The sequence below is a fragment of the Enoplosus armatus genome, chromosome 9 (assembly GCF_043641665.1).
Source record: "Enoplosus armatus isolate fEnoArm2 chromosome 9, fEnoArm2.hap1, whole genome shotgun sequence".
NCBI classification, from domain to species: Eukaryota; Metazoa; Chordata; class Actinopteri; order Centrarchiformes; family Enoplosidae; genus Enoplosus; species Enoplosus armatus.
Genome location: NC_092188.1, coordinates 9,205,987 through 9,230,760, shown reverse-complemented (window position 1 = coordinate 9,230,760; position 24,774 = coordinate 9,205,987). Strand labels below are relative to the sequence as shown.

At 41.7% G+C, this 24,774-nt stretch overlaps 2 protein-coding genes across 3 annotated transcripts; one reads left to right on the top strand and one right to left on the bottom strand.

Moving 5' to 3' along the window:
• Positions 1-1,178: 1,178 nt before the first annotated feature.
• On the bottom strand, positions 1,179-4,675 carry rabac1 (Rab acceptor 1 (prenylated)). The gene is made up of 6 exons (XM_070912170.1): positions 4,606-4,675; positions 3,679-3,814; positions 3,055-3,267; positions 2,700-2,797; positions 2,416-2,517; positions 1,179-2,155 (listed from the first exon to the last, which is right to left on the bottom strand). Exons 2-6 carry the CDS (start codon positions 3,798-3,800, stop codon positions 2,067-2,069), a joined length of 624 nt encoding a protein of 207 aa, XP_070768271.1. The 5' UTR covers positions 3,801-3,814; positions 4,606-4,675; the 3' UTR covers positions 1,179-2,066.
• A 444-nt stretch (positions 4,676-5,119) lies between these two features.
• dedd1 (death effector domain-containing 1) lies at positions 5,120-17,539 on the top strand. Of its 2 annotated transcripts, XM_070911652.1 has the most exons (7): positions 5,120-5,183; positions 5,506-5,699; positions 6,223-6,730; positions 6,902-7,030; positions 7,504-7,647; positions 15,606-15,980; positions 16,275-17,539. In XM_070911652.1, exons 3-7 carry the CDS (start codon positions 6,256-6,258, stop codon positions 16,286-16,288), a joined length of 1,137 nt encoding a protein of 378 aa, XP_070767753.1. In that variant the 5' UTR covers positions 5,120-5,183; positions 5,506-5,699; positions 6,223-6,255; the 3' UTR covers positions 16,289-17,539. The 2 variants fall into 2 exon arrangements, with proteins under 2 accessions (XP_070767753.1, XP_070767752.1); XM_070911651.1 differs by having other exon boundaries at positions 15,606-17,539.
• Positions 17,540-24,774: the final 7,235 nt, after the last annotated feature.

Genomic DNA, 24,774 nt, shown 5'->3' with positions numbered 1-24,774 from the left:
AACTGCCATAGGAGGAGGATTTGGCAGCAGCCCAGGGTAATGCACCAAACCACTCTGTAAATGTGTCAGCCTTGTCTGACATCAACATTGATGAGCTACAGGATGAGAATCGCTGTCAGCAGGAGAGTCTTATCACAGGGAACAATGTCCAACCATATTTCAAGACTATAATAAATCAGAAACAGTACATGAATGATGTGTTCAGGAAGGAATAGCAACTTTTGTGATTAATCAAAGTTGTTATTTCCAAAAATGTTATATTCCTGCAAATAAAGCAAGGCAGTATATCTTTTTAATCTTAAGGGAACAGACCGTAATTGGGCTACCTCTCTCTGCCACAAGGGTCATCTATTTTAAATGAACCTCTTATTGCTCACCTAGTACACAAATCAAATACATTATACACAGTATACAGCTCTATCATGTGAAAGATAAGGACTGGGTGATCTGAGAGGTCACTTTGCCACATCCTGTGAACATTTAGGACATGTCCCTTTGAGTGAGAGACACAAAAACTTTCTGGCACCACTCGACCACTGTCCAATGACAAATGCAGTGTCTCCCGCTCATACATACACACACATGCACACCCGCTTTCTGTCACTCTCAGTGACAAACACACTCACACTCTCCCCCTCTCTCTGATTTCCCCTGTGTCTCTGCAGTGAGCTCACTGCAGTGCGACTCTCCTCTCTCCCCCTCGCCACCCTCCGTATAATAGAATATCGATCGCTCGCCTTTGCCGCAGTGTGTAAGCAAGTGTGTCTGTGGACGAGTGTGTGTGTCTGACTGGGGCCCTCCAAGGTCATTGCCATGGCAACCTGAGCATGGGGTCCTCTTGCTGCGCTGTCACAGAGCACAGGTCACAGGGGTCACATGAAAAGGGGGACAAGAGGGGGACAAGAGGGGGTTGGCCAGTGCTGCAGTGTTTGGCGTGCTAGAGATAGAGAAGAGGAGCCACGAGAATTGCAACTGTCCTATCCCGCTGTGTATTCAGACCGGACCAGAATAATAAGAAAATGTACTAACTACGTGCTAAGGGCCACTGAGTTCACTACAACTCCTGCCGTGGATGCACAAACAGGAGCCAACTGTAAGTGAATAGAACAAACTTAACTTAGCCTTAAAAAACAAATGACAAGCTATCTTTACATCAGGGGTTTATTGAACTTCCAAAATGTAATTTAAATACAAAAACACCCAACTTACTTTTAAATGTAAACAAAAGAATAATGAATTCCAAAAAAGAAATATTTCAGGTTTAAAGAATGACCTTCACATCTGAATGTTGTAAGTAGAGCTGATAAATATGCATACATATAGTCAGCAAAGTACCATACTACCCCCAATACAAAACACCATTAACACTACAATATGTACTGACCTTTTAAGATGCCCTCTCATCAACTTACCTATGTTAAGTACCCTGTCTGAAATACTTTTTTTTGGTATTCTCCTGAATAAGTATTTGTTTTATTTGTGCATTGTCATTATAATGGATACATTTTTGAAGCTTAAAATTGCACTTTTCCTTTGGAAAATAAAATTTACTGTATACATTATCTGTACATAAGAAATCATCGATCTCGTCAGATGGTTTAGACACAGAAGCTATTTCTGAAGATATCTACAGCAGAGGGTATAGCACAGATAAGAGATTAATAAATTGAAAGATATGTCGCTGTATAAGGGAGGGAGAGACTATTTGACACAAACCAGAGGCATCCAAGGCATAACATATGTAGAGCAAGGCATAGAATCTGTATGATAATGTGCTTAAATACTCATTAACAAATTAATTATTTGTGCATATGGCAAGTCATGTGTATGAATGAGTTCCAAAAAGGCAATACAGTCGGTATGTAACAACAACTACTGCAGAGGCAAGACAAGGTGCTTTCTTGGTACACTGGCATATGTAAGATACAGGGAATAGAGGATGTACACATATCTAAGGAACCAATCTAGAAGCAGTTTTTCCTCAACCCTTCTGGGATAACGTGATTAGAGGGTCAAAATGATGACTGATCCGTCAACCAGCACCTGCTGAGAGTTCAGCCTGCTCTTCAAACAGGCTCCATGAGGAGCTCTTCCATGTCGGATCCCTCCAGCTCACGGAACGCAGCGTGAGAGCCAATCACAAACAGCGTCGCTCCTGAGAGGAGACATGACAAATGGAAAAGGGGAATGTGAAGGGAAAAACAATGAGGAAGAACGTTTTTTCTTAGACAGAGAGTGTCCGTATGCATTTACAATTACATTAAAGTAATCTAGCAGACACAAATATGACAGTAGAATATGCTTTAATACATAATAATACAAGAATTAAAGTACCCTGACGAGCATTGCAACAAATATCCCTGCATGCCCAGAATAATAATGGATGGCAAGAGCAACTAATGTGGTTTGGCTTACCCAGAACCCAAAAGACTGCAGCTCCAGCTCCGGCCAACCAGAACACAGGTAGAGAAACAGCCCCAGCCAGACTCATCTGGTGAGGGACAGTCAGCTCCCTGCCTGGTTGACGACACAAAAAAAAAATTGCACTGATTAGAAATATTTTTGTGTTTTTTCACACAAACACAAAGGTTCATATTACATAGAATATGGTTCTGGTGTTCCAAGAGATTTTAAGAATTCCTTATATTTAGCAGGTATACAATTAATGGATTGCAAGCAGACCGGACAGCTTCACTCACCGAGGACAACCAGTTTGGACTCCAGGGACTTGAGGTGAATTATGTAGAAGGCACCAGCGAACACAGCCAAGGCAATCAGGAGCATGGGAGAGCTGATACTGAGGAGAAGAAACAACAACAGTCCAATCAATTTGGGTTAAGCAGCATTTTTGGATTTAGTTTAGTCTTGGTTTATCTAAGCTAAACTTAAATTATTGTACATTTTACTTTTCAATCAAATCTCTCACAGATTGTTCTGTTTCTGTTTTTTAATATACCCATAGGCCAAAACAATTCCTGTGTTGCTGAGCAGTGGGAAGAGTAAACATTCCCACTGACAAAACAACACAAACTAATTCCTCTTTGTTGGCCTTACATGCAGTAGAGGATGAGACCCAGGAAGATGAAAGTATAGTTGCTGTTGTAAATTTCCACGTTTTTCACCACCCTCTGACACATCTCTCCAAAGTTGCGAGGTTTTGAAAACTTGCGTTGGTCCACGAAGCTGGCCCAAGGTCGAATGGACACTCGACGCCTGTCGATCCACTCTTTAGCCATGCTGGCTGAGAAGCCTTTTGGGAGCCAGAGCCTATGAAATAAGACAAATCCATTAAGACTGAACACATAGAGAAGTATTAAGGAATTCATAACTTAACATTGCGAACAAGCCTACAGAGACTAGTTGCTCTGTTTATATGTTAGCTGTAGAATGTAAGTACCCTTTAAAGGCCCTTACATATCAGTTTAGATATCATTTGCCTGCATTGTAGACTAATAAACAATAGTAGCTGATGCTTCAGTATATTTCCACAGGGTAACATAGAATCACAAGCCCTTCATATAATAGCATTACCATTACTATTGTGTGAAGAATTTGGTGTAGCCTGGGAACCTGACAAATCTGCAAACTCATGTTTTATTTTCTCTGGCAGATGCATTGGCAATGCCAGGCTAAATTCGGTGCACATCACACTAAAAACAAAAATATATGTGCCCTTACTTTGCCAAGATTCCAGCTCCACCTGTGCCAGTTGGATGAGCATCCTCAGCACTGAACAGATCTCCAGCCTTGTTATCCATGTCTACAAGACAGTTCTCCCCCTTTGGAGCTCCAGACGGCATCTACAGACTGTTTGCTGCAAGGCAATAGTAATAGCACAAACACAAGAATTAATACCATTTGAATATCATTTTCATTGCTGAAACCTTTTTTGTCTACAGGGTTAGGTAGGCATGTAGCAATATGAAGACAACACTTGGAATCCTGTAACTTGTGATGACTGTTATTATTTCATGTTTTTAATAATAGACTAATTTATTCCTCAATTAGTTGAAATCTGTCATTGATAGAGTAATCGATTATGATTATTAGGGGGATTTGTCATTGTAAGTGTCATCAAAGACAGTTTCACATTTCACAAAAAGAAGTATCAATTGTAAGCTACATCAATAAGAACATGTAACTATTTTGTTCATAACAACAGTTAGATGCCTACACTTCTCGGTCATGCAGGCAGAGTATACTAAAGAGACATAGCTTAGCTACAGCGCAGTATTTGTGTCGTGGAAAAACTTAGTAAACAAAGGGCTTGGTCGCTGCCACATCGCTTAACACACAGGATGTTCAAGAAATTGCTGCCAGCATACATCCATCAAGCATTAATTTATGAAGTAACTTAGATAACGTTACTAAATTCTGTACATGTGCAAATAAAAAAATAATGTAACGTTACAGCAAAGACAACTTTGCTGGTTGTTCAAAAGATTGTGCCAGCTAGCTTCTCTGCTAACGTTCACGTCCACTACAGCTCCAGGCAGATCGATAATTTTTACAACGCAAAACTGGGTGGATGTTTCAAACGAATAGAGAGAACACCAGAGCTGTTTGAACTGTCAAATCTGTAATCGTTTAACCAAATATACTTACAGCTGAACTTCGATGGGACTGCCTGAGATCTTTTGTTGCTCTGATCTGGTTCACGGATATGATGTGGATGTTATTTAACTTCCTGTTGTTTAGGCGCAAAACACCACCACCTACTGACCGCACCGAGGACTGCCCATCCTCTGTTGGGGTGTTTAATGTTATGTGTTTGCTCCTAAAGGTACTCCTAAACTGTGTGTGTCTTGATTCTTTGATGTTCTCTGTTTTTGAAAAGATGTATATTTGCGTTATTCACAGTTCCTAATGATAGTGAATAATAGAGTAGAAAGCGAAGAAAACTGGGAGGACATTTTATTTTTTTTAAGACACAGCTGACACAATAGAATTAAAACAACCGACTTGGGATCGGCTGTCTTCTTTCAGTTGTTCCGACTTCATTAGAAGCTAGTAATGAGAATCTGACTGCAGATCAGTAACGTGACCAAACGTCATCGAGCAGGCGGAGGGCTGTGATTGGTCAGTTTCTCTGTGTTATTGTGTTGCTGTCAGTACTGCATGGTGCTGAAGGACTCGTCAGATCGTCCAACGCCAATACCAAGGAACCTGAGTTGTACATGAAGGTACATGAAATGTTTAAATATCGCTGTCAAAATGCATTGCACACCTTTGCATCCGTTTGATTTTACGTTATCATTGATATCATCCGGGGCCCTTGTATAGCTAACATCAGCTAACAACGTCCTTGCTAGCAAGTAATTTCCGTTCATATCCGTTATTGTTAGTTTCTGTCCATAATGAACGGAATATATGTTATATATGTCATATTACACCAGGTTTGCCACTAGTTTTTAATCTAACTTGTTAATTTGTTTGGTTATTTTGCCAAACAGCTGTTCGAAGTACGAATTTTTTTAATGCTTGTTGTTTTTTTTTTTTCCTCAGAGAAACGTGATTGCGTAACGTGACAAGGGAGTAATTTACCCAACCAGTTGCTGCTGGGCGTCTGAAGAACGCTGGTCCCTTTGGCTTCAAGCTGCTTTGTAGATATTGTTTGAAACGACAACAACATAGCACATTCACAGCTGACACTTTGCACTGCATGTTTCAAGAAAGCGTCGAGCTGACACCGAAAATAGGTAGGACTGTAGCGCTGTAACATTGACAGGAACATTGTAGACTAGAGAACGTGAGTGACGCTGAAATGTTACGATAACATTGACATTAGCTAGCTAGGTTAGCTGTGCACAGAGCGCTTGCTGTTGGTTTTTGCTAACTGCTAGTTTACGAGGAATGTAGCAAACTTGTTTTGCCTGTCATTTGTCGAGACGTAGCTACTATTTTAATCTTTTAAGCAACTAAATATACGGAATTGAATTTAGGAGTACATGAAATAGGAAATGGAGGTAAAAACCTATGTTAAATAAGGAATTATTCTCTACAGCAAAGAGCAAGTACAATTTAATTTACTTACTGTGCAGAAAATACAGCATAATGTTATTTATATTGGTGATTTGATGCCTCATAATGCTAAGTGACTGGACACTAGAACCGTATGCTGTTATTTCTTAACTTCACAGTTGGAGAATTAGAGCTTTACCTGTCTGTCAAATGTAATATTTGTATGTGTTTTTCTTTTAATCCTGAACTGTCTTGACACAGGTGGGAAGGTGGAGAGGGGCTATAGGCTGACCCATGGCTGCAGTGCATCACCCAGGGTACCCACTCAGGGACTCACTTTACTGGGATGAAACAGAGTGCTTAAACTACTATGGGATGTTGTCTCTCCATGAGGTCTTTGACATAATTGGTTCTCAGCTGTCAGAGACTGACATTGAGGTGTTATCATTTCTTCTGAATGAAACCTGTCCTGCACCACATCCTCTAGATCCAGCAGGCTGGACAGTTGAGCCCTGTGTGGGTGATCCAGATGACTCGGGTGTGTCCCAGAGTCCAGAGCTGTTAAAAGCTTGGAGGCGGTTAAAGCCTCAGAGCTCCCAGTGTCACTTAGTGGTCTCATATAAACCCACAAGTGGCCTTGAGCTGTTGTTAGAGCTGGAGAGACGAGGATACCTCAGTGATGGCAACCTGGAACCACTACTGCAACTACTGAGAGTCCTCACTCGTCATGACCTGCTGCCTTTAGTGTCCCACAAGAAAAGGAGGACAGGTGAGGATGAATCACAGGGATGCTGATGATCAGATTGTGAGATTATGTTGAGTGCTTTGACTGTTGCCTCTTGATACGATGGCCTGCTAGAAGATATCAGCCTTAACTCCATTCCTGTCCTCATAGCCATGATGACTAATGATTGCTAATCTATGTTTTTATGCTTTTCAGTATCTCCAGAGCGAATTGACCAGAGTTATGGAATAGAGAGCAGAGATTTGGTGTGCGCCTCTGGAATGCCACACAGCTGCAGACAGACAGAAATATCTCTTCCATCTTTCACACAGCAGTTGAGAACTGGTAAGTGCACTGTAGTATAGTATTTAACTCATTGGAAGTATAGGCTACAGTGTTTCCACAAACCTTTTTGTCAGTCAAAGAGGTGGACTGTCCAACTCCAGTGTTTATCATTACTTACAGCATGTAACATATTTACTCTACACTTAATGCAAGTACTTATTTTTTGGGAAGAGGCACCGGCATCCTTTCTGACGTGGAAATTTTGTTTGTTCCATCCTTGTGTTGTGTACATGTACATCTTTTAAGTTGAAGAGGTATTTCTCAAGGTCAGAATTACAGTACACTCAGTTATAGAATTAAATGTCATTTTGGTGCCTGGTGACATACCATACACTTTATGTGAACCTTCCATGGGGGAAGAAAATTATGTTTTGACCAGATATCAGCAGAAACAGGACAACAGCAATCCCTCACAAAGAAACCCTATCCATGCCTTTTATCCTATCGTCCTAATTCCATGCATGTTCTGTCAGGTAATTACCCTCCTATGCCTGGGCCAACCGCTAGAAGGAGGAGGAAGAAGAGGGGAAATGGCTGGAGCCGCAGGCCCAAGAAAACAAGCAGACAGGACCAGCCAATGCCTCCACCACCACCCCCACCACATAAAGTGTCCTGCAGTAAGTGCACCTCCTGCATTCTTAACCTGTTTCTTTTTTATCTCTTGCCTTCCTATCTTCATCCCGCCATTTTCTCTTACAGATAATTTCCCCGTCTTTTCATAACGTTATAAACTCCAATTTCATTTTCAATCTATTAATATCTTTTCCTGCATCACCACATTTTCTGTTTTGTCTCCTTAATTCTGATGTTGTTTGTCTATGCTGAACTTTAGCTTAAGTTAAGGAGTTTGCATACCAACTCTCTGAATTTTTGAAACCTTGCGTGTCCTATGCTTTTTAACTCCTCGTGAAAATTTGTGTTACAAAGCTATGATTGTGTAAACTGTGTTTATTTAATGTGAAGAGCAGGGAGAAATCTTTACTCACACACTTCAGAAGAACCCGAGCAACTACTTTAATCCAGCTGACACCACAGCCACAATAACACAAGCATAACAATGAAGGGAGTTTGCCTGCAAAATGTCAGCATACTTTGACTGTTAAAAGGCCTGAACTGCACAGAATCAAAGTGAAGGACACCTTTGCCAGGTGTGCCAGTGTTAGAGGAAAAAAACGTTTTTAATCCCAGTGTCACATTCACTGAAACACTAAATCCTGGTGAATTTAATTAATTTGGTGGTATCACCTGGGTATACAATCTGTCTCTGCTACATAAGCCACGACTGTGGTACTTAATTGTTGAATACAGTATGAGAATTGAGTAACTCAATTTAGTGTCTGATGGCACCACAAAGTCAATACCTTATTCACTGTCTGTGCAGCAGATGCTGACTTTACTTCTCAGACACATCGAAAATTCAAGGGCTCTGTCTGATTTACAACTTCAGCAAAACATGGTTCACAACAATTGATTCAACTGTTGGACACAGAAAAATTAGCTTGCACTTCCCTTTCTGACATCTCCTTTATTACTGTTACACATGGTATTTTCATGTCCCACTGACTATGTTTAGACTTACAGGATCTCCTTAACTGTCTTAATTAAACATGCAACATCAGGGAGATTTTGTTTCCCTATCCATTTCTCCATCTGGCCCTTCTTTACATTCTTTTCCCGTCATTTCATCTTTTCTCTAACCCACTGGACTATGTTCTTCTGCCTTTATTTATAAGAGTGCAGACTGGTAGGTTTTCTCCTGTCCTTTTGTCTACTCTATTTGAAGGAAGTTGTTCAGTCACCACTAGATGCAGCACTTGTTCTGCTTTATTGTCAAGCTTGATACAAAGTTGTCACAAGCCAACTGTCAAACTTCACATATCTTCCTGAAATATAATTCGAGCAGTTGTTTGAAACAATCTAACTCCTCTGGAAAGCTGCACTATGTAATCCATTATCAATGTCCTGTTCCACGTTTCAACTATTGCCTGCAATCAATGCTAGTTTCTCTCAGTACAATAGGATTGAGATAACACTAACAGTAATTGCCCTTTGTGTGAAGTTTGTTTAGTCATTCATGCAGACCTTCTCAAACATTTCTTTCTAACGTCCATCATTGCCTGTTGGTCAGAAATACTTATTACAACAAAGGACTGATGATTCTGACTCAATAAAAAAAAATCATCTTACAAGGGAGACAGCCCTTCTTAGCTGTTCAGGATGAGTGATGTGCCTGTGACTATAAACCTGTTGCTGTCTTGACTCCACATTTGATTCCACCAGGTTGACTCAGGATTGTGACTCAGATCGAGTAACCTAAGACACAATGGATCATGGAGACAGAGGGGGAGACTGAGGAACAAAACAAAAAAGTCTGTCACTCCACTCAGTCCGTACATACTGCAGTGTGCGTGATCAACTCAGTCATGCGCTCTCTCACAAGTCTGAGCCGATGCCTAAGGTAAAAGAGGCTCCCCCCCTGTTACAACAGGGGTTGGTGCTGCCACTTTGCTCTGTATTCGATGCTTATGTATCATAATGTAGCTGCCCCCTACCCTATCCCCCTCAGGAAACCTAATTTGCTCTCAAAACATCATCCTGTAATGTTCTTAAGTATTGTGCACTGTGGATGAGAAAGTATGCTGTTTGAGTTTCCTTATTTATCTATTTCTGACAAGGGTTGTTGGTGTCAGTGTTTCACAGAACTGACCGAGTCCTCAGCAATAAGCTTCAAATATTTCCAAAAAGTTTGCAGCTGATGTTTAAGGAAAACATGCCAAAGTATCTGGACAACTCAAAGTTTATCTGATCTCACTAAAACCATAATAATTGGGTTGTATGTAGAGAAAGTCTATTTTGAATTCCTTGATATTCTCTGCAGATAATAACCCTGGTAAACTTGACTCATTTTCACAAACATGGCCAACTGCTTCTATGTCTGTCTTAGCAGGGCTGTCAGTGTCTTCGCTATAAAAGTATGACACAGTACAGGTGTTGACATCGACACAAAAAGCCCAGCAATAATTGTCAGCATTTTGTTATCCAGTTAGTATTTGAGACCCTAGATCAAAACCCATTTATAGTTGTGCAGTCATATGACAATAGTAACGCAAAAAGAAATGATTATAATTCAGTTTTATTGTTTTGTATACTATATTGGAAGGGAAAATAATTTATATTAAATGTGTCTGATGTTACAGCAAATTGTCTGCTTAACATTGCTGATAATGATAACAACCTACCCAGCTAGGTTAAGGCTAAACTGAGCAGCTAAGCTCAGTGTACTATTTTTCTGTTTGAATCTTGCATGTTCTCAAATGCATTTAAATGCAAATGGCAGTTTACTCGCTGTGCCCTGAGGTCTGCCCACGTTACAGGGTGGAGTTTGCAAATCGTGTTGCCACAAAGGAGAAGATGACACAATATACAATCACGGTGGTGAAAATGGAGAGAATTAGCTTCGTGGTTAGGGTTTGGGTCTTAGTGAAGCACACTGAATTAATACACTGTAGAGCTTTACTCGGCACAATAAAGCCAGTTTATAACCTGCAAAGACAAAACTAAAAAATGTTGGACATGTTTGTGAAAGTGCCAGTTATCGCCACGTGGGAAACCTTTTGGGGCCATGCTTTCCTCTCACGCCATCCTCATTACAAATGGTTGTAAACATCTGCCTTAAGATTCAATCCACTCAAATCATACTGGCTAATTAGAACTTCACGCAAGCCAGCTCTGGAGCCTCAAGTTATAAAAAATGTTTATTTGGCACAGATACTCGTCCTTTCATAAGGACCGGCCCCGTATTCCATTTCAGAGAATCTAAAATGGCTGCCAACAGACAGCTGTTTAAAGAATGCCCCTGTAACCTTTACTCAAGCAGTTCTGAGGAAAATAACCCAACAGTGCTCTGCTGAAGGAAGCTCCTGCTGTATCTTATCTCTGTGCCCGTGTGAGCCCTGGGTGTGCGTTTGTCAAGAGGGAGCAGAGATAGATAGGGCGGTTCAGTCCAATGCTGGCCCCTAGCATTTCAACAGACCTCAAATACTCTTTCTTGTCATGATTCATCTCTCAGATCATTCTCAGTGAAGTGTCTCAATTACATTCTGACAATGACAACTGTTGTTACAAATACCCATAAGGTGTTTGTACCTTCAGCTCAGTAGTGGTTTTGTGTTATCTAAATGGGGTGCTTGTGAAGGCCCTTACGTGGTTTAATGGACATATCTGATTAATGTTACGGTAGGAGCTTAAATAATGGGTTGGTGAAGGTGAGGGTAAGGGAATTGGTCAAGGTAAGAGTAGTCCCAAGCATCCCACTTAGACACTACCATGTAATATTGTAGAGCTACAGTAAAGGCATTTCTGAGCTGATGAACTTGTCAATACAAACTATTGCCCTGACTGAAACCTCATTACAACTAAGAGAAGTGAGTGCTCTGCCATGCCTGCTTGATGTTGAAAAAAACAACCCAGTCGACAGATATCCAACCCACTTGTGCTTGTCTCTTTCTCTCTTTCTCTCCTTTCTCTGTGTTCGCAGTTCTAAACAGACCAACCTGTGTGTCAGGAAAACAGTATCCTTACACACAATGAGAGGGAGAGAACGAACACTAAATGCTCAAACTACGCAAAATTGTACAGAGAGTGATTTTTGTCTATGGGGAAAAGAGAGAGTTCTGTCTGCCCGTCTCTCAATACTCCCCTAACTCTCCACTCTCTTGGTCAGTCATTCGGCAGAAAAATGGATCGATAAAGAGTTGAAGCTCTCCGTGCCAAGTGACTCCTCGTAAATGGGTACTTAAACTTTTTTTTTTTTTTTTTTTGGTGAGGTGAGATGGAGGAAGCCAAACAGGCTTGGTGTTTAAAGTGAGAAAATGAAAGCTGTGCTTCCTAATGTCCTGTCTAAGTGGATGTCTCTGTGTCTGATGAAGCGTGAAGTGCTCTGTAACCCTAACAAAATGACTATCATTGTGTTCCTGTGGTTTTAAATGGCCTTCTCCTCAGTGCCACTATCTCTACCTCCATCCTGCTCAGTATGAAATGGGAAGGCAGAAATCGAGGCCATCCATAAATACAGTAATTGCATGAAGGGCAGGTGTTTATCATAGCCACAGCCCTCACACAGTGTAATGATCCAAAAGGTCGAACTGTGCTTTAACTTAATTTTTCACTGAGCCCATACTGAATATTGTATAAGAGTGCAAAATGTTAGGTGATATGAAGTATTTTGCCCCCCTTTTAATATACTGTAGATGCCACATTTGACATTGTGTGATAAATCAGAATACTGAAATGCTTAAACACATCCCGTCACTGCTTAATATGCTTGCAAGGATTTTATACAACGGAATGTTTTCATCCCCCCATTTTTATGTTTTAATGTTTTGCAACATTGAATCACAGTGGATGTGTTTTTGACACTGATTAGCAGATATAGACTTTGTCAAAGTGAAAACAAATCTGCACAAATTCATAGGTTATTGTGCTGAAAAACACATCTGTGTCACAGTTCTCGTGCAGACTGTAGCAGGTTTTTCCTCCTGGATTTCTCTGTATTTTTCTGCATTCAATTTACCCTCAACCTTCTCAAGCATGGCCTGCTGCAGTGAAGCATCCCCACAGCATGATGCTGCTACCACCACACTTCATAGTGGGGATAGTGTAGTTCTGTTGGTGAGCGGTGATTGGCTTATGCCAAACATAGTTGAAAAAAACAATTTTGGCTTTGTCAGAACATAAAACACCTTCGACTTTTGATTCAAAGATGTCTTGTAATTGTTGTTCAATACTTTTTTTCTGCACCTGCCTAACAGTTGTCTGCACAGTGTCTCCCATCTCAGCTCTTTCAGAGTTTCTATAGGCCTCTTGTTGGCCTTCTTCATGAGTTGTGTGTGCCATGCTCTATGCAGATTAGCATAATTTTTTCATGATTGATTGTACTGTACTGAAGGCAATTGTTGCTTTTGAACATTTTTGTACCCTTCCCCGGACCAATACTTATGAGTGACCAATCAGTAACAGTTGCAAATTTGTTGTCTTGAATGAATGTTTGTCTTCATGAAGCAGTTTTTGCAATGAAATAGACTTACCGGCTGCTAGCAGCCCACTGTTAATAAAAAAAAGAAGGTCTCTGAGGACAGTCATGATCTGTGGTGTGACAAAAGGTTTTACAACCATAATGTATCAAAACTTTTATCTGTATGTATTGTCAATGGATTGACCTGAAGAACGGTTATTAGACTAGTATCGTTAGTTATTTAAGACACTGTAATAGAGACGGTTTAAAAATTTGTCAAATCACAAACAAATGTCTTATCCCTGTAAATTGTCAGTGTTTCATATTTTTGTACCATAACGCCATCATGAAGAAAAACGTTTTGCCTTCATTCTCTTGTGTGAGCTAATTTCAAGTGGATCTTATTTCCAACCCTGCATATTTTAGAAATTTCTTAAACCTTATTGATTATGCGTCACCTTTGATCCAGTCCTCTGTTTTTATAGTACTTTAATTTCAGCCTTATGAAACATGAATGCAAAAGCCAGTGTTTGCTTAGTGCTCTCCTACAAATGTTAAGACAGAAAATCAATGCCTTAATTCAACATTTGCATTTCTAATGTTGGCATTTTCCAAACTTTATCCCTCTTGAGTCTTGCGCCATTCCCCATATCCCCAAACAAAATGTGAATGGAGAGAGGGTAAACGTGACTCTTTAGTTGAAACAATCATCAGTGGAATCAAAGCTACTGTATAGTTCACCATCTTGATAAGTGTTCAAGTCGAGTCCTTGGTACTCTTTTGTAATGATTCTGTACCTTACTTCAGACTCTGGTCATTGTCTTCCTGGAAAGAAGTTTTCTACGCACCTTAGCAATGAGACATTGATGACAGTGTTTCTAGTGAAATGGATGTCATTGGTAGTAAATACTGTTCAGGGGTTTGAGTGGGAGGGATGGATTTTTGTTGCAGCAAAAGTCGTCAGCAGCTGGTTTCCACTTGAAGCTCTGGAATAATGACATGGGGGACGATCTCAGCGGTGCTCTTGTTCAGTACAGTATGTATCCTCTGATCTTTCTTGCTGTGCAGTTGCATGACCACCAATCCTGATACTGCGGAACTCCATCAGCTATCCTCACCATTAAACATGTTGATCAGAATGAATCAGTCATTTTGAACACTGGGCCGGAACGAAATGCCACTCTAGGGCTTGACACTGCTAAGTTGCTTTCATTACTTCCACCACGATATTTGCTCAGGGTGTCATGTTAATTTGAATATATTCATTCCATGAACTCTATAGCCATGATTTATGTAGACCACACAGGTTGTCATACTGAAAATGCATCAGTTCCCTCTGATTACTGGCATCTAACTAAAATGGAAGGCGTCTCTGTTTGTATGTCCTTATTTTCTCAACAACCGTTCATCTGATCGACCTCACACTTGGCAGGTGCATTGCTGAGGACCCAAGGAAGTGGTAGCAATTGATATCTACGGGGCATATTTATTGGTAGTACGTTACTACCGTCAGAAGTACACACTGTAGTGTATTGAGAGGGGACTCCTATTAACTGTTACACCTCTGAACACCATGCTGGGTGCAGCTCACTCTCCGTCGCTCGCTGTACATTTAAGAAGAAAGAGATGTTTGTGTGAACTTTTGCACTCAAATGATGCGTATACTCCAGCCTTGCTAGGGGACACAACTATGGCATGGCAGGTGTATTGCTCAGGACCCAAGGAAGCACAGTGTCGAGTGTGAAGTTGTTTGGATGAGTGGTTCTCGAGAAAAATGCAAGCAGTAAGACTGGAGGCCAAGCAATCGGCCTGTTCCAAACAGGCACCTTTTGAACGGGCATTGCACTAGTCAAGTTAACAACAGAGATTTATACTTATAATTATGGAATTGTGCTACTGGTTCAGTTGCAGAGTATTTCTCTCAATACTCTAAAATGTCAAATTAATTGTCACCAAAACCAACTGAAGGGGTTGAAGCAGTATTTAGCACAAAAAATGCACACAGTTGGGTTGGTCTAACTCCAGTGCCCCACATAATTAGTTTGCTCTGCCTTGCTGCCACATTATATTTGTTCTTTTGTCAGGCTTTTATCAAGAGAAATATCCTGAAATATTTCAGCGGACACTTTACAGTCCAGTTAGTAGTCAGCCTAGTGGGTCACAATCTCCTTTTGGGAACTCGGTGCTCTTGCACCCCTTTTTTAAATCCCTACTTAATGTAATGCACTAACGTAGATAAGCTAAATGAGCTTTTAATGATTTTGTCTTGTCCCTGTTTCTCCTCCCTTTGTTTTGACTTCATGACCCCTCCCTTTCTGTCTGCTATGTGGGCCTCTCCAATTTGACTGTTCACTTCTTTTAACTTTTTCCGTAACCTTTCCTCACCCTTCACTACTGTCTTTTTCTCTCTTTCCTCCATCCTTTCCTCACTGTGTCTTTGCCTTACCCTCATTATTCACTTTCTTCCCTCTACTCTCCCTAACATTAATTCACCCTTCAACTCTTCCCTTACCTTCACCCCTATTTTCCACCACTGCTTCCTCCTCCCTCTTCCATTATCAGATATCCGCCTGCGCGTCCGGGCCGAATACCTGGAGCATGAATCGGCACTCCGTGACGGTGTATCCTCGGACAAACAGCAGCCCCTGGAGCGGCAGTTTGAGTTGTTCAGCCAAGCCAACTCTCTTCTTCGTGCCAGAGACCTGGGTTCCATTGTCTGTGACATCAAGTTCACAGAGCTGGACAACCTGGAGGCCTTCTGGGGTGACTACCTGAGTGGAGCTCTGCTGGAGGCCCTGAAGGGAGTTTTCATCACTGACTCCCTGAGGATGGCGGCAGGCACGGAGGGCGTCCGCCTGCTGATCAGTGTGGACCAGGATGACTACGAGGAGGGCCGAAGGGTGCTGAGAGTTAGAAGAATGCTGTCATCCAGTAATGGTGGGCGCACAGAGACTCACTGGGCTGTATAGACTGACTCTTTGGGGTGTATTATATTAACTTTGAATAATGGAATAGTAGGGAAGGCAATTGAAAGTTATTGTTTCAGGCAAATTTGGAAGGATTTTAAGGCCTCCTTTTGTAGTTGCAATCCATGTAATAACCACTAGATGGAAGCACTTACCATTGGTTGTTTGTATTCATAACAGGCCTTTGCTGAAACATTACCATTGTTTGTGAAAGATAAATGAATAATAATGGGTCAATGTGCTTTCCCTTTGGATTCATGCACAGGTGCTACTTTGTAGGACACCAGGATGAAACAGGATATATCAAGAATTTTCTTCTTAGTCTCAGTGAGAGCAGGAGCAAGCAAGTCTGTGCCACAAGATCAAGTGGTAAGCTTCTCATAACATTATATATCTTTAATAAATAAGGTTAAGACAACTGGGTTGCCACTAATGATGTGATGAGATACAAAATGCTACTAATAACTATATAGTGTTGATTCGCATGGTCACGGTCAAGGTTGAGACTACATAGGCTAAATGGAATCAGGCCAAACTCCCAGTTAGGCATATCTGAACATTCAGATTCCAACATGGCTCTTGAAATTCTCAAATACAAACACACCATTATACCCAACAAATCATGCTCAGTCGCTTGGTTTTCACTGACATGCTGGACTTGAAGAATAATGATACTGCTAACTGGCACTTAAACTAAAAACTAATTTAAAGGACAACACTACCAAGAAAAGTTTCTGATCTTAATGTGTGAGAGAATTGAGCACAGATGGAAAAGCGGGCTGCTCTCAGTACAGATTGACCTTTGTGTCTAACTTTGGAGAGCCTAGTCCACCCATATACACCTAGATAACAAACACTGGGATTCTCAGCCTTGTGTACCACGATAACCCGACTTGTGATTGCCGTGTTCAGTGGATACGGCAGTTGCCAGTAGATGACAGCAGTGATTAAGGCTAGGCCTCAGCAGACCATGGAAGATTCATCATCCCAAGCTTGTCAACAGCAACCTGGATAATGCAATGGTGGCTTGTGTCCGGGCTTCCAGCTAGGCCTCGGCGAGTGCTTCTCTCAGCAAGTAAAGCACAGGACAGTGCGTCGGTCAATAGAAGTGATGTTGGAGAGATCAAAATCAAAAGTGCACATCCCAGCTCCACTCAGCCCTGCTATGTAGGCCCAGTAGAGTGGCTCACGGACAGCTGTCTACTCACCCTGCTGGAACTAATGCCTGGACTACACTCATAGAAGACGATCAATAAAGCCCCTCCTCTAAGTCCCTTCATACAGGCACGACTTAAGCAGGCAGACTTGCTACTGTCTGTAGTGTAGGGCTCTGCAGGGCCGGGGAGAGGGAGGGACAGTGGATGTATTTCCATGTTTACTTTTTGTGTTTTTGATATATGAATTTGTTAATGTATGCTTGTATTGTATTGGAGGAAAACATTAATTAATTCAGGGGAACATTTTTGTTAAAAAAAAATTGCTTTTGGTATGGCAATTCTTTTTGTGGAAATCTTTATATATTAAACATTATTTCTGGTGAATAATAAAGGTTTTACGGCCTAAATCTGTGCACATTGTTATGACCTTTTCTTTTAATTGACAAAACAAACTTCATTGTACCAGTAACTAAAATTGCCACAATTTTAATCTTTGCTGCCAACGTTGTGTAAAAGAACTTGAAACACACCGGTGTTCGTCTTACATTCGCTTTACTCAAATTTCCCAATAACATTTCACTCCAGCACCAAAGCTGTACATATCAAATTGGAAACAACATTTTATAGACCAGCTGTTGTATACCTATAGTGCTTGTTGAGGTAGACCAAACCAAACAGACAACCTAGTACACATATATGGTGTTAATTGTGGGTTTAGAATGTTACAGTTTAAAAATTATAAAAGGCGTTAAGATTTTTTCCGTGCAGCACAGTGTGCATGTAAGTATTTTTCATCTATTGTGCCTGTGTGAAGATTTGAAAATGAATATTTCACAAATCTAACTGAAACCTCTTAAACCTAGCACCACTTGTCATCTTCTGAAATCCCTCTGTCTTACCTTGAATCTCTTGTCTAACATTTTGTTATAGCGCTTGTTTTTGTTATTTTTCTAGTTTTCTGAATTGTCATTTTTCCCGTTTCTCCACCCTCCGTACCTGTATTAGTGGGATTGTGCCCTCTCCCTGCCCCCAAATGGTCTGAAGAGGTCCATCGAATGCAGGTCACCGTGGATCAGATCCTTAATTATTTCTCCTTGCTCTAAGCTGTCAGCATGATGAAACCCCAGAATGCCGTGTGCTTTGAACATCTTATCCAACTGCCCACCCTTGTGCTATATTTTCTTCCTTGTACCGTTCACCGTCTTGAAGGCCCAGTAATTACAGTGGACGTAACGGCACTGCTGGTTTGCATGTTGAGTTGTATGACACATTTGTTTGCCAGAAAATCTGCCTTTGCTTTTGATATATATCAACACTACACACTTACAACATTTACACTTACAATTTTTTGAAACTATGTAAAATATTTTCAGTTAATTTTATCTATATATTTCATGTCATTTTCTCTCTGCAAGATAAATTCCTATAGATGGTACATAAATTTTGATTTAAGAAAAAGTAGTTATATTTTAGACATTTAGCTGCCATTCTTATCCACAAAGTAACAAAGACTCTAGTCCTGAAAACTGATGTTGGGAAGGATCCTTACCAAAAACAAAATGAGTGCATATATTAAGATCTATTTTCCTCTAAGCTATTGAATGGATTTCAAGATTCTTCTCATTTTGCTTTCAAATACCTTCATAGCCTTAGCCATAGTTACATTGCCAACATCTTTGCAGCTAAAGTCCAGTCGTCCTGTGGATTTGAGATGGTGTGCTGGTCTTTCAGCTTTTTAAAAAAAGATTGATGTCATGCTTTTCTGTTATGACGTTATATTTTTCATTCATGTAGCTCTGTAGTACAAAATGTATGGCAAACTCTTAATCTATTCATGGAGAGCAAAAATAAATAAGGAGCGTTTTATTCTTGTATACTTTTAGGATCAGAGTTTTGAGGATGCAATATTTATTTTAATAAGGAATATCAGAGATTAGTCAGTTTGTTTCACTGCAACATTAAGAAATGTTATTCAAGTGTTCTTTTTGATAGCGAGTGGGGTCTTCGACTTAATCACCGGGTCTCCTTGGACATAATTAAGTCCTCTGATGAAGACCACCACAGTCCTCAAGCACATTAATAAATAATGTAAATGTCGGCTAAAGGGCACTTTTGAAGAGTCACCTCATTTCACTCGGAAATCTAAGCAAGCTGGCGCTGTGACAGGTTTTAGGAAATCTGTGACTCAGGGTTATGTCACACAGTGCAGTGATACGTAATTTAGAGATTTTTAAGTACCTCAAGAAAAATCCATCATGAGACACAGGCAGCATGTTAGATAATGAACGCTTTTAATGCAATAGTCCATCTGCCTAAATGATTTGTAATTTGCGTTTAGTGTTTTCACTTACAAACCAAACCAATGCCTCAAACAACAACTTCTTTTGCTGCGGCCACGTGGTCAGAAACACTTCTACGCCTGACTTTTTCTAATTAGGTCATAATGGCATTTTAGACCAGTTAGGGATCCTCCAAAATATGCGATATTAACATCCAAAGACACAGGGGAATAAACACATTTATTTATGATTTTTTGATTTTGATTGAGTGAAAGTTTATCTCTTATTATATTTATTTAATTCATGGTGCACAAAAATTGCAGCCATCGATGCTATGCAACAAAGCTAGATTAATTGTCATTTCTATTGACATTTCAGGGCCCTTTCTTGTTGATTCAGTTCTCCTCTCAGATCTCGCTCATGTTTCTTTTGTTTTAAATATTTAGTGCCCTGCTACTTCCTTGTCACTTACTGGCTTAAAGACGCCCCCATTATAAGGTCAGTTAAGAGCACTCTGACCACACCCGCCCTTTAAAAATGCTACAGAGTGTACAAATTAAGTTTTATTATTGACTTGCCATCATGGAGAACAGTAAGCGGGACCAACCCCCCCCCCCCCGGGGAAAAACCTGATGGGGCCGTTTCTACCCTGTTCAGAGTATGCCTTGTTTGATGGCCAGCTAAACTGCCCCAGGCCTGCCTTGGGGAGGACTGAGATTTTTGAAAGCACAGTTCTCACCACACCCAGCCTTAAAGCAAGACCAGCGATTTGATGCCCACAGGGAGACCCAGGCACTGTGTCTGAGAAGTCTGCAAAACTATAGAGATCCAACTCAAAGGATTCTGCCGTGTTCCTCCTCTGAACAATGACTCCCTCTTGGATGACCCTGCCACTATGAGAGATTTGTTTCTCAAAGAAATTGGGACGCATATCTAGAGCGCTCTGGAACATTACGCTCACAAATATCCAAGGACAAGACAAGCAGAGCACCGTCAACAAGTCCCACCCTTCTTTCCGTCAGGCTGCCCTCTCCCAGAGGAATCAGATCTCTGAAGGTTACTGAGGTGTCTCCATCAGGCAACAAATCTACTCCAACAGCTGGACTTCTATATGCTGGACGCAGCTCTACACCTACTGACATTTCCCCAGCCCTCTTATTTCATCTTGCTGTAAAACTTAAGAATATCATGCTGAGGCTACTGCACCAGTTGGTATGATAGATCTGTGCAGGCGTCTTTCCACAATCTCCCAATTAGTGTGGATGCTTAAAGTGGCGATAGAAAGTGTTTTGCTGTAACTTATCATTATGAAGCAAATGTTGATTGCACAATGTAATGACACCATCTGCGTTTATATTAGTTTCCTCACTGTGCAATTCTGTCTGCCACCAGGTACGATCTCCCGGGAAAATGAAGGCTCGATTAACGGCACAAATGAAATGCTTCAACCATTGCGCAACCAAAACAGAAAGAAGATAGTGCTTTGACCTTTCTCTTTATACATCCATGGCTTTTACATAAGCTGTTGTAAACTTGTTGTACAATTGTGTCAACAAAGTTTTTTTTTTTTAAAAAAGGAGGATTGCGCTTATGTTTTCCCCCAATAGCTTTCAGTAGCACATGTAGCAGACGGAACAACCGAAGTAACAGCGGAAACTCTACCCGGCAAAAGAAAAAGAGCCCGGTTGACGGAAGAGGCAAAGAAGGCGAAGAGGGAGAGAGATAGAAACCGAGGACAGGCATTCGTCGATGGACAGAGCTTTGGGACTTGAGAGGGTTCCAAACAGACATCAGTTGGCATTCTTTCTACTGGATTAGTAAGTAACAAAACCTGCCTACTTATTAATACTGTTTTAGATCGGGGTTTCTACTTCACTTTGGGATTCTTATGGTTGTTTCTTGCTTTGGACAGTAGCCAGGCTGCTAGCTGTAGTTACTTGTTGGCACTAAGCAATACTGAAACTGTGTTACTACTAAATGTAAAATGATGACAATGTCACTTTACCTCTTCCGCTTTAAGGGTGCTGGTAGGTGGATTTTATTATCTTCTGACAGAGCCAGACTAGCTGTTAACTTCATGCTAAGATAACTGCCTGCTGGCTCTAAGTTAATACTTACAGACGGACATGAGATGGGTATCGGTCCTCTCATCTGACTCTGCAAGAAAGCAACTTCGCATATTTCCCACAATATCAAACTATTGCTCTAAAGAACACCCTCATTGTCCAAAGCTACAGTGATCAAGGTAGAACAAGCCACAGCTGGAGGTTTTAAGTCTAAAAGTACAGGGTTTGAGCCTGTCAGCCGTAGCGGACCCCAGGATCCTGCCATCTTCCCTGCCTGCTACTGACCCTCGGAGCTCACACCCCTTCACCACCACCACGGTCACCCCTCCTCTGCAGCTTCAGCACAGCAGAGGTTTTCAGCCAATAGGTTCCGTTGATGCCATGCTGATCTACATCCAGGTCAAGGATTCCTCAGGCGGGGTCAAAGATCCTGTTGCTATGGTGACAGAGCTGGGGCAGGACAGCAGCAGTCTTGTGATGCAGTTGGCTGGGGACCAAACAACCAGGGGAAGCCATGGTGAGAGAGAAACAATGATGGAGCCAAAATTGCAAAAAATAAAATCATATTGTTTTTTTAATGAATCGATCAGTTTGTGTTTGCACTTTCTATTACCTGCAGCAGGGAATAATATGGAGTCAAATATATAAAGCGGCCCTTTTTTTTTTTCTTTTTTTTTTACACCATAGCACACTGGTAACATTTGGTGACTGTTCGGTTTATTGCCTAAAATACTTCATAGAGACATCAGCGGTGGGTTTGTGTTCCATGGTGCAAATTGTATTGGGCGCAAAAGCTAATGTAATGCTGGCTTGTGTGGCAGGACACTGGTCATCATCCTCCTGTAGACTTTATTCCACTGTCCGCAGGTGTTCTTCGCACCTCCTTGATTGGATGGAGACTCAAGTCATCTTGCGGTAGCTCAGGCCTAAATCAGTCTCCTATCGAAACGTGTCATCTAAAGCTGATAGACACTACAGCCTTCTGCCGGCCCACTGGGGCTCCCTTTATTATATGTATACCCTGCAGCATATGGTACATCTCGCTGATGGGGGAAATTCTACGGCTTTTGAGGAGAGAACATTAGATTAGGTGATCTTCTCGAAAGCCTTCCTTGGTTTATTTCTGCACTGTGTGTGGTTGTGAAGATAGTAGTCAGTCGCAACAGACTTAAAAGAAGAGTTTTTAAAAGACAACATATGAGCACATTTTTTACACATAATTACAAGAATGTGAGGTGGAATTCGTCTTGGCTTATTTTATAATTATTAAGCCATTAAGTATATATTTTTTTTAATTCAAATGTGTGTGTGTGTGTGTGTGTGTGTGTGTGTGTGAGCAGAAGGAATTGCTCATGCTGAGCAGGAAGGATGGTGTTTTCTGTGGCCTGCAGGTGGCAGCATATAGAGGAATCACCAATTTGAGGAGGCCTCATATTCAAAACAGCAGAGCTGCTGCTGAATATCCACTGTGTCACGTGAGAAACACCTGTCAAGTCATGAAGTTACAGGACCTCCCAAAACACAGACAGATTTTGAATTTCAACTTGCAGAACTTCATGGTTTGTTTGTACACACTTAATGGCATTATTATGCAGGCCACTCAGCAGCTGGGTCACACTGGGCCCTTTAAACATCTTGCACCTACAAAGTAAATCAGCAGCACACAGATCACACTGGCAAACTGGCATCTTTAACAGGACACATCATGAGGTTCGTGCTGTGATATTTAATCCTCGAGGTGCCTCTGATTGCTAATTACCTTAGATGTGTCACGATCCCCTCCTCGCACTTCAAACGACCGTCTCGCCTCGCTCCCTCCTTCCCTCTCTCATGCACGCGCCTCTTTTTCCTCAGCAGCAGCGCCACAGCCACCGGGTCGCCATGGAAACCGCTGAGAGACACGCGTCGAGGGTGAGAGATGGAGAGAGAAAGAGGGACAACGAGAGACACGGAGAGAGAGAGCGAGAGAAAAGGGGGACATGAAAGGTTAGGGTGTTGCCATATGCCCCCCCAAACCCCCCCTCACCTCTAACCCCTCCACCTCTCAGTTTAATGCTGAGCCCCCAACCCAGATCAACCGCCCCGCACACTGGCCCCTCTTACACGCACCTCTGCCCGCCCCCCCTCCGTACCCTCTCCCCCATCTTTTTGCTCTCCATCCCTCTCTTGTCCAGACAGGCTGCTCGCATGGCGGGGATGGAGACGTTCACCGATGGAAGCACTGGTAAATTTTCACATCCACAAAAACACACACAAAAAAAACTAGAAAATGATTGTAGGGGCGGCTCAGATATGCATCCTGCAGACTTAACTTCTTTTCCTCCATGTGTCTTTTCACCATTCCTCTCCTCAGCTGTACTATACACTCCCACTTTTCCCTTCTCAAATCACAATCTTTCTGTTCTGTGTCAATTCAAAAAGCGAAAAAGATTTCAGTCCACTTGCAGGGGAGCCCGACACTCCTCATGGCAGCGTCCTGGGGAAAGGCAGGGGAGAGAGGAGAGAGGGGCTGGAGAAATCCGTCCTAATGATTTTTTTGTGCGGGGATGGTCTTTTTCTTTTTTATTGATTAGATAGAAATTAATTCACGGGGGCAACCCTCGTGTTCTGACTCTCTCACTCTCTCTCTGCCTCTCTCCCTCCTGTCCTCCCTTGCTCCTTTGCTCCGTGGACGAATAGCGTTGTGTCTTCTTGCCTGCTCTGCATGTTGTATGATCGCGGGAATATTTGATTCGGAATATGCTCTGTGTTATGCATATACGGAAGTCACGCTGCAGCTCCGCGCTTGCAATGCTTTTCTCTCATCGTCTGCGAATATCATGCACATGATTTGCCACACATTAGAGAGATGAGTGAGTGAATGTGTGGCTGCTGTCATTGTTGCTGAGTGCAGTGTTTTTATTTTGCCGCTCACATTTGAATTCATGCACATCTGGCGGCGTGGAAGTTTGGCTCGAAGGGAGAAATTGTGGATGTTGAAACTGAGAAACTGTACACTATTTCGACTCTTTTGTTCCGGTGACGACTCTTCAGTCGTTGTCCTCTTTGTTGTTTGATTCCTAATTGTGAAAGGCCACGGCTGACGCGAGAGCTCTTTAAGCGCAGGTGTGCGTGCAGGCCGGTGTGTCAATAGGCAACCTGTCTCTTAATTTGTGCATAATGCGCCTGTAGCACAGCAGTTTACGGCCAAAGTCACCCGTGCTGTGAGGTTTTTAATCACTGTGGTCGATATTTGCTCGCCGGTATCCCGATGCCCGCAGATA